Source organism: Diadema setosum, chromosome 2, assembly GCF_964275005.1.
Source record: "Diadema setosum chromosome 2, eeDiaSeto1, whole genome shotgun sequence".
In the NCBI taxonomy this organism is placed as follows: Eukaryota; Metazoa; Echinodermata; class Echinoidea; order Diadematoida; family Diadematidae; genus Diadema; species Diadema setosum.
In genome coordinates, this window is record NC_092686.1 from 46354135 (window position 1) to 46365248 (window position 11114).

At 41.1% G+C, this 11114-nt stretch overlaps 1 protein-coding gene across 1 annotated transcript; it reads left to right on the forward strand.

The window, feature by feature from the left end:
- Nucleotides 1-80: 80 nt before the first annotated feature.
- On the forward strand, nt 81-7973 carry LOC140246060 (uncharacterized). Its single transcript, XM_072325505.1, has 4 exons — nt 81-242; nt 5415-5465; nt 6143-6282; nt 7120-7973. The coding sequence occupies exons 1-4, from the start codon at nt 83-85 to the stop codon at nt 7360-7362; spliced, it is 594 nt and encodes a 197-aa protein (XP_072181606.1). The 5' UTR covers nt 81-82; the 3' UTR covers nt 7363-7973.
- Nucleotides 7974-11114: the final 3141 nt, after the last annotated feature.

An 11114-nucleotide genomic window follows, 5' to 3' on the forward strand; every position in this document is an offset into this window, starting at 1 on the left:
CTGTTATGGCGTGTGTATACAGGATGCGGAGTACATTCTGCGCGCTCTCTTCAGCTAGCACGTTTTGGCGCGTACGTTCATCATGGCGGCGCCCATCGTCTCACCTGATGCTTCTCAAAGTGACCATGTGTGTGGAGAAAATGTTGCCAGGAGCACTGAAACAAGTGACACATCGCGGAGGACGAAAGCCCCTTCAACAAGATCTGACCTCCTGAATATCAAAAGTGGAGACATATGTATGGGTATGAGCTCAGTAGTACGCTGCAAGCTGCAGCTAGTGTAGGCCCTAATGCACTTGTCAATTGTAATTTAGTCCCGGCCCATATGGGTACCCGGGGATCGCCGGGACTTGCATCCCACTTGCAATTTTGCATGTTACACTACCCGGCCAAGTCCCGGCCAAGTCTCCGACAGGTCGGGCAAAATTTTCACGGAAATCCCCCGCTAAGTCCCCGGCAGGCCGGGCAAAATTGAAGTTGAAATCCCCGGCCAATTCCCGGACAGTCCGGGCAATATTTGTGCAGAAATCCCCGGCCAAGTCCCCGACAAGTCAGGCATATTTGTTGTATAGCAATCCCCGGCCAAGTCCCGACCCTCAAGGCCCGGTCACACTGCCCAAAAGTCGCGTAAGTTTGCGTGAATCACGCAAGAAATTTGGTTTTGCGCGTGCTCGTCCGTTGAGAATTTTCGCTGATTTACGCGATGAAAATCACCGATGAATTGCGCAAGAACTACGGAAATATCACTCAAAAATCACTAATCAGCGCATAGGCACGCAAAGGCCCCAAATAGGGCGAATTCATGATTGTGCGCGACGCCTGACGACAGAGGTCCACGGAAAATCACGCATAATCTGCGCTTTATCACAATTAAATGCGTATGAATCGCACATAAACGTGATAGCGGCAACATTTTCGCAAACGATCACTGAATGACGTGACTGATATTCCACGCATATTTCGCGCGTTGTTCGCGTAAGAACAACGTAAACTACGCAAAAATTACGTAAAAACTAAAACAGCGCAATACTGCCTAGAAGTGTGTAAACTTTTACGCAAAGCCGAGTTTTGAGCTGCTCAAGAACCTGGCTTTTGAGGACCTGTCACACTGCCTAAAAGTCACGTAAACGCATGAATCACGTAAGAAATTCGAGCCTTATTTTACGCGATACGATGCGCGATTTGCGCATTTCATGAGTTTGTCTACAATTTTGAACCTTCGTAGTTGTCAGCCGATGTGCGCCGGATCGGCACTTTACGCAGTTCCATGTTTTGAGGAGCTCAAAACTCGGCTTCGCGTAAAAATTTTACTCAGTATTGCGCTGTTTTACGTAATTTTTGCGTAGTTTGCGTGGTTCTTACGCGAACAATGCGTGAAATATGCGTGGAATATCAGCGATTGTTCGCAAAAATGTTGCCGCTATCGCGTTCACCAACGACTCTCCACTGACAAAAAAACAGACTATAAAAACGCATGTTTCGCGCTTGAAACACCTACGTATCACTGAAAATCACTGAAAAAAAAATTGACGTAGGCCTATGTATCTCTAACAGAACACAGTAAATACTCACGAAATACTGATCGAGGAATCACTAATGTATCACTAACAACTCACGTATGATTGTGGCGCTATATTTTTGCGTGATCTTTCCGTAGTTCTTGCGCAATTCATCGGTGATTTTTCATTGTGTAAATCAGCGAAAATGGTAAAATTCTCGACGGACAAGCACACAAAACCAAATTTCTTAGTTACCGGTATGTGATTTATGCGATTACGCAACTTTTGGGCAGTGTGACCGAGCCCGCCCACGTGGAATCGCGTAAAGCGCCGATCCGGCGCACATCCGCGGACAATACGATCGAAGGTTCCACGTCAGAAAAATTCATGAAATGCGCAAATCGCGCATGTTTCGCGCTAGGCTCTTTACGTGATTCATGCGTTTACGCAACTTTTGGGCAACGTTACGGAGTCCTCAGTAGCGGGGAATTGCTAGTCAAGCGAAATAATTTATGGTCACATCACTGTACTGGAAATGGTACAAGTCATTATCAACTCTCAAGCAAAATCTGGCTCAATCCTGGCCAAATTTCCCGCCCCAAATGCCTGCCATTTGGTTGGAGCGAATTTCCCCCGACAAACCCCGGGGCAAAATAAATGAATCTCCCCTGACAAACCCCGGTCCATTCCCGACCCACCGGGGCAAAATAATTGAATTTCCCCCGACAACACCCCGGTACATCCCCGGCCCACCGGGGCAAATTAAGTGAATTTCCCCCTACAAAGCCCGGTCTATTCCCGACCCACCCGGGCGAAAAAAATGCTGAAATCCCCGCCCAACTTGGTTGCAAGTCCCGGCCATCCCCGGGTACCCATGGGCCCGGACTTCAATTGACAAGTGCATAACCGCAGCAGCGATCCCATACGGACAAATACATACTGTTAGTGTTACTATGTTACAGCGCCCCGCGACAGGGTTACAGCTAGTGCAGTGGCATGGCAGCTCTGAAAGAGGATAAACTACATTTGTAATTGTAGGGTAGGGGGTACCACCTATCGTCACCCTAAGGATCTGTAGCTTGTTTATTCTAAAAATATAACACAAATTCGCCTAATTCTTACCTCAAATATGCCATAAATACTGCAGTTTTGAATGTCGTGACCGTCTCGTTGAATATGAATCTCCATTTTAAAATAGCGCAATTTTAGTGCGTGCGTTCCGTTTTCTTCGCGCAGCTAAAAAGGGTACCTTGCGATCGGCACCCCCTCCCCTCCATAGGTATACAAGTGAATTTCACAGCATAGGTAATAAACGTGAATTTCACCGCATATAAATTTTAGGTAATACACGTGAATTTCACAGCCATGCGTCGTTACTGAGCGGATGTGTAATTTTTAGCTTGGTTTGTTTGAGTTTGATCTTCGTTTCTTCGTTTTTATTGTCTTTATAGCTAATGACACTTAATCCGGCGCGTACCTTTTCGTTCTATACGCAAACAGCCATGATACGCTGGGTGCCGATGGGAAGGTGCCCTGTCGATAGGTTGTGCCCCAACCATACTAGGCCTAGGGCCTTAATGCGCCTACATGTAGATAACCTACGTCGTACATCATGTATAAATTTACACGTACCCGGTCCCGGATATGGGATGGTTTACACAGCCCTGTCGCTGTAAAAACGCACGGCATCTGGTCGGGCTATGTAGTGGCCCCGGCCCCGAGGCGCGCGCTCGGGCTGATCACAGTTGAGACGCCGTGTGCGAAGCACCAACACTTGCACTTGTGACTAGAAATCTAGTTACTCTGCTCTGCCTGTTGACCGAAAGATCGGTCTGTATCTGTCCGTCGGGGAATGTTCCGCGGAGACTGCGTCTGGCTTCACTGGATCCCCTCCGTATACAGACCGAAGTCACTGATGCCAGCTCCTTTGGGGAGCAGTCGCGCACAGATCAAACATTACGATAAACCAAATTTCAGACAGCTTTTTTACATTCAAACAAGTTTGACATGACATGACACATTATGCAGCAATATTTGGGGTAAATTTCTCACGCCATTGTGCAATCGAAATACTCACAGTAACTCGGTTATAACGCAGAAATTTTATCCACATCGCAGCATCGCCGTTCGCTAACTGTAAGTCGCCATTTTGAATCTGTAAGCCAATCAAATGCGAGGTACGTGTTTTAGTGAAAAAAACATGTAGAAACTACCTCGCATGTGATTGGCTAATAGATTCATACTGTATGTTTCTGCAGTTTGAACGTGACGACGCGATGGGCTGGTTGATGTGTGTTTTACGTTGAAAATTCTACCAAAATGTTGGATTATTCATTAATCTTGTGAGTGTAGTGTATTCTTGAATAGTTGATTTCACTAGATCGGTTTCTATACAAGATTAAATTTGCCGACCTAGGGCCGTGAATTAGACGCAGTCGAGAAGGGTGAGGTACCTCACCCAATTTTCATAGAGACAGTGGTTAAGAACATCCCCACAGCAATGGGTACTGATACCTTCCGTCTGTCTATGGAGGACAGCGTTAATGGCAAAATATAAAAGAGTCCTCCGGACAGACGGATCTTTCTGTCTACTCTGCCTGTAGCTTCCCCACCTCCCTGGCTCTGCTGAGTGATGACTGCACGAGTCTTGTGACAGAAAAGTCCGTCTGGCCACTGGCCAGAGAAGTTTTTTATCATTTTTTTTTTTAACTGTTATGGCTCTCCTCTCTGTAGTGTAGTACTAGATCTAAGTAAATTTAAATGTCATATTATAAGGGAAGGGGATTCCTTGAAGCCAGACGCAGTCTCCGCATGGAACATATCCCCATCAATTAAAAGGTGCATGGTCCCGCTGTTTTAGTCAAATGCGTACGCGGACACACGGCGCAAGTTTCCTATAGAGACCTACGCTATCGACTCTAAGTTAGCGCTTACGCTTTGGCCCACTTCCCCGAGTCTGAAGAAGTCTGATCCACTGTAGTCAGTGGTCCGATCACAGTTCGGCTCATCGATTCGGCTGAGGGGGATGACAGCTTTAGCAAACTTCTTTTGTGATGTCATAATAACAAGCACATATGCACGCACCCTGGCATTACTACAGACTGCGCGATGCGCAGAGAAGACAACGAAGGCAATGTTACTTCGCAACACCTACGCACTTTACTCTTGATGACAGCTCAACTTCGGTAATCTTCGTATCAATGCTAACGGTGATCGGCAGTATCATCAACAGCGCCCTCTACACTACCGGGACTATGCCCCTTTAAGACACAGACCGATCTTTCGGTCAACAGGAGTTGTAGCCGAGTGGATTTTTAGGTTAAATTTCATAGTTCCCACATGTGCACTATTCCTTCTGATGTCGATGAGATGATACATGATAATTATTGACATTGAAAGACACTTAGGGATTCTGCATGCATCATTTGCCAAAACAAAAACAAAAAAAAATCAGTGTTTTTTCATAGATACCTGGTCTGTATCTAGTCGTTGGGGGTACCTTACCATGTGTATGTTCCACTCCTGGCTTCACGGAATTAACCGCGGAATCTCCTTCCTTCAGAGGAGAGCCGTCAAATGTTAAAAATGAGCAAAAACTCCTGCGGACAGACGGATATTTTTGTCTAAGTTAGCGCATGCACACAATTCCAGGCCTTCTGATACATGAAAGGACATGTTCATCATTTTGTTTTATAGAACAGCAACAAATTTTGCCCCATATCCAGCACATGATATGTAGATACATCTAAACGCAACAACCTAGGTTAGGCGTAGAATGGTTGTGCTAGAAGTATAGAGCCTGATTACTGTAAACATTCATTTAGAGATCTATAACTAGATTCTAAAGCACCCTCACTCGACATAATGTATTTTTCCCCCTTTCCTCTACATTTTATTTTCCTGATCCCTGATCCAGAATCACTACTAATCAAAAGGAGCAGACCTTACAAAGTGGGTCCATCATCAGGTAAGCTGATACCATACTGTACATGTAATTCAAAGACATTCACATGTTAACTTGAAAATGAATACAGAAACTTAGTATAACTATAAAAGCACTGACAAAATAGTTGTGATGAGCAAGATCAATGGCAGTTTTGATGATGTCTATTTTTCCAGTGCTTGGGTAATGATATTTTCTGAACCCTTTCTCAAGAAAAGTACATAAAATGAAAGCAGAGGAAAATAGCACAATGCTATTAAATCATCATGTTAAATCCTATGACTAGTGCACAGGGGACATTGTGTTTCAAGATTTCATTAAAATACAGGGCAACCCCATTTCTTAAAAAAAAAAAAAATCATAGCCAGGACCTTCGATTTTACTTCATTATAACTGCCTTCTGGTAAAAATGTGCTGAAAAAGAGACCAGGGGGATAAAGTAATGGAAAATCGGGACCACCGAAGTCACCTAATTAAATGCAGGACCTCGTTGTAAGTGAGCTGCATAGAATGGCATTTCAAAATCATTTATACATGTACTCAAGAGTGAAAATAAGTAGTAGGCATACTCATAATTCAAGCACATCAATTTGTGATGAACCTTTGCACACATGATGACATCGTGTGACTAGTGGACAGTGGGACATTGTGCGTCAATATTTTGTCAGGATATGATATTTTTCTCTCCGACTTCTCTGCAGTGTTGGATCGCGTGAAATCCTTCCTCCCTGAGCTAGAACGGGCTAATCAACAGCTGGATGCAAAACTAGAGAAAGGCAGCACTCCTGAGGACCTTGATATTGAGAATGTGGACGACTGCAGTGGACCCATCATTGAAATGGTAAGAGCTATTACACTGACTATGCATTTTCTTCGTAACGAAGGAATGGCGCATTTCATAGTTGCGCAGCAAGCAGTTTTTTTAAATTGTATCGTGTTGTCAGTACTGTGATTCTGTTGTTTCCATTTGAGAATTGGAGCCATTACATTTCTGGTCATGCATGACAAAACCCACCAAGAGTCACACTGGTTGATTTTTCATGAGGCATGAAAGTTTGCATTTAGGTCAGCAAGGTTTAATTCAGTTCATAGTATTCTGAGATACAATGTAGTAATCCTCCCATACTGCTGTATATGTAAAGCATTGAATTATGAAATGATGTAAGATTGGTGCTTTTTTGCAGTTTTTGTTCAATAATGTTTTTGGTTTATTATATTCCAGTGTACTAATCACACTTTTTGAAGACAGGAAGACCCTCAAAATACGGGGTGCAGTCAGTGCACTGTAATATCCAAGTAATATTTGTGCCCACATTGTCTACACACATACATGTTCTTGTATGTCTACAGAATATTATCCTTATTGTCCATCATTATAGAAGTGGGGCTCATACACTGGCAAATAATAATTTATTTTTTTTCTATTCTATTTCTACTCCTCTGGTAATCTTCTCTATTTTTCTTTAACCCATCTGGTACTTGACTGTGCGCATGGAAAAAAAAATAACAACAAATGATGAACCAGCCAGGCAAGGGATGCAATGTTGACTAAATCTGTTGTGGTCTCTCTAATTCCTTGCAGAACTAAAGATATTTCTGACCAAACATTGCAGTGAAAATTTTGCCTTTAAAGCATTATTGACTACATCTGTTGTGGTCTTGTGGTCTTTCCTTGCAGAACTTAGCACTGTGTGAACGTGAAGATGGGAGCTCAGATGACGACAATGATGACAGTGACGTGGATAGTGAAAGTGACGACAGCGAAGATGAGTGCCACTTCCATCACAACTCTGCAGAGATCAATCCACAAACTCTAAAGCTTCCAGGCGGCAGGAAATCAAAGAATGGAAGGACATTGATTCAGGAGGTGGAAGGGTCAAAATCAAACTCTACAAGTGATTGCCAACAGGAGAGGACTTGAATTTTATCAGCGACAGTAGTGACAAACATTTGGAAATGACAGCCCAATAATTGAGTACACACTCTTCTACCAAATCATGGATTATCTACTCACATCCTCTTGCACTCAGAACACATCAAGACACTGAATTTGAGAGACAGTGCAAGTTTCGAGGCAAGAAAGAGGATCATGGTATCAATTATTTATTATTCAACAGGACTTTACTGTAGGATCAGTGTATATTATGTGTCAGTATTTCATTTGACATTCAAAATTTACAGTGATTTCAGTAGACATGCAGATGTTCATCCACCCACATACTGAAGGAAAAATATAAATCTGATGTTACAAAATCATTTCTGAGCTTTTTTTACCCATGCCCAAGGTATCTACCTATTTTTTAAAATCATGCTCGCAATCAGGACTTTAAAGAAATTAAGAAAGTCGTCGTAATTTAGAAGTCACATATTTCATTCTTGACATTTCTGTTATGCCAAATTGAAATATATTATATTTTTGGGGTTTGGTTTTGCCTTTCACCGTCCCCCAAAAGCAAAACCCAAAGATGATTCTAGTTGGTACACAGACTAAATGCCCCATCATGAATGGGTTTACCAAAACAAAAACAAAAATGTTACCAGGCAACGCACTGTTCAGCAAATGGTGAATTTTGCACAACCACATATAGCAGTCTTCTGTGCCAAATCTCAAGTCAAATGCTCAAAACCTGAAAGAGTTAGTGAAATCCACTTGTTGGTAATTTGTCTGATTTTCTTCAGAAATATGCTGTTACCATGGCAACACTGTTCAACAATGATGAAAAATGAAGCTTTCACAGCTACATACTGCAGTGGTCACAGGTGTGAATTTTTGAGTCAAATGCCTAAAAACTGAGAGTTAGGTCAATCTTCATATTTTTGTATGATTTGTATAAAAATGTTATCATGGCAACAGACAGGCATTTACACTCAGAAAAAGTGTCTTGCATGATAACATACATGTATTACAGTGATCATGTGTCCTAAAGTTCCAACTCTAAGCAGTAGCCTGGTCCACTCAATTGTGTATGATTTGTTTAAAAACTGCTGTTGCCATAACAACAGATTTCTTAACACTCACAGGGTGTCTTGTGCAACTACATACAGTTAAACTCGCCTAAGTCGACATCGCATATGTCGAATAATCGCGCAAGTCGATAATTTTAAAAAGTCCCGATTTTTCCCCATTGACTTACGTGTATTAATTCACTCATAAGTCGAATTTTTAAAGTCGAATACTCGCTTAAGTCGATGAAATTCCAAGAACACTTTCACGGAAAAACCATTGAATTCACTGTGCCTAAGTCGAATAAGATTTTATTGTGTAATAAATCACTGTCAAAATCACGAGACGCCAGTTTTTGTTTACATACAGTATATACCAAAAGAAACTGCGTAAATAAACATTAACGTTTCATTAACGCAAGCGGTTTCACCTGAATCGTTAGTAACGCAAACTAACGATCGGGAAAATTAACGTTTGTAGCAACGACGAGTAACGATCCCTAGCGCAAATTAACGATGTTTCGTTAACATTAACGATAGGTAACGCAAGAACTCACGCGAGATTTTGGTTTTGTAACGAGACCTGGTGAAAGGACGACGTAGCCCTGCGGAGTGTAGCGATCTATGCCTTATATTTAGCGGAGTCTTTTCGCGAATCGAATCACGATTTCGCGAATGGTTAATTTGCGACCGGGGTCACCAAAAACGCACGCCGGGCCACCAAAAAACCGAATGTTTGCATTCAGTTTTGGAAATGAAGCGGTAACAATCGGTTCCATAAGATGCTGAATAAATGTCAGATGTTTGCTCTTTTAATTTTGGAAATGAATAACGGTAATATTGGATTCCGTATAATACTAAAATAAATGTCGGATGTTTGCTTATACTTTTGGAATGTCAGAGATTTGATTTTGCGTTCGGAAATGAATAAGGATAAAAAAAAAGTATCCGGAAGATGCTGAAATAAATGTCGAATGTTTGCTTTGACGTTCGGATATGAAAAATAATGATATTCAACTCCATACGATGATAAAATAAATGCCGGATGTTTACTTTTACGTTCGAAAGTAAATAACAATTACATTCAGCTCCGGAAGATGCTAAAGTAAATGTCGAATTATCCCTTTGACGTTCGGAAATGAATAACAATAATAATGAACTTCGTACGATGATGAAATAAATGTCGGATGTTTACTTTTACGTTCGAAAGTAAATAACATTAACATTCAGCTCCGGAAGATGCTAAAGTAAATGTCGAATTATCCCTTTGACGTTCGGAAATGAATAACAATAGTAATCAACTTCGTACGACGATGAGATAAATGTCGGGTGTTTGCTTTTACTTTCGAAAGTAAATAGCAATAACATTCGGCTCCAGAAGATGCTAAAATAAATGTCAGATGATTGTTTTTACGTTCGGAAGTGAATAGCAGTAATATTCTTCTCCATACGATGCTAAATAACTGTCGGATGTTTGCTTTTAAATTTCGAAATGAATAACAGTAACATTTAGCTGCGTTTGATGGTAAAGTTAATGTTTGATATTTGCTTTAACGTTCGGAAATGAATAACAATAGTATTCAACTCCGTCCGATGATAAAATGAATGTCTTATGTTTGCTTTTATGTTCGAAAGTAAATAGCAATAACATTCAGCTCCGGAAGATGCTAAAATAAATGTTGAATGTTTGCTTTGGCGTTCGGAAATGAATACCTATGGTATTCAACTCAGTACGATGATGAAATAATTGCCGAAAGTTCGCTTTTACGTTCGAAAGTAAATAGCATGTAACATTCGACTCCTGAAGATGCCAAAATAAATGTCAGATGATTCATTACACTTTCGGAAGTGGACAGCAGTAACATTCGGCTCCTTACGATCATAAAATAAATGTCGGGTGTTTGCTTTTGAATTTGGAGATCGAATAACGGTAATATTCTGCTCCGTACGATGCTAAAATCAGTAACAGATTGTTTCTTTTACATTTGGAAATGATTAACGGTATCAATCGGCTCATTTAGATGATGAAATAAAAAGCGGATGTTTGCTTTCACGTTCGGAAATGAATAAGGATGATATTCAGCTCCGTAAGATCCTAGAATGAATGTCGGTTGCTTGTTTTTACATTTGAAAATGATTAACGGCAACATTCGGCTCCGGAAGGTGTTAAAATACTTGTAAATGGTGGATGATTGCTTTTACAATCAGAAATGAATAACGGTAACTTTCGGACCGAACGTAGGACCGATTTAGTTTTGCTTGTTTTTTTTTTTTTTTTTTTTTTGTTCGAGCCACCAAAAAATAAAAATCAATCATTTTGGGGCCACCAAAATAAAAGTTAGTGTGGAGCCCTGGCCTGCATCAATGTGGATAAAGTGTCTTGCTGAAGGGCAAATATCGGGCACACCGCTCCAGCTCTCGGCTCCAGAGTAGACAACATACATGTACATTATACATATGTACGTGTGGTGTAACTTTAAGTCGATTTTTTTCGACTTACGTACAAGTCGAAACTCGCCTAAGTCGATGTGTTTTGCTCAGTCCCGAGAAGATCGACTTATGCGAGTTTAACTGTATTACATTGATAACATGTGGCAAATTTCAACGAAATTCCTTTGAAACTGAGGGTAGTTCAATCCACAAAATTATGTACACGTATGATTTTTTATGAAAATTTGCTGTTAAAATTGTCAATACTGACTAAAAAGGTGTTTTGTAAAAATATGATTG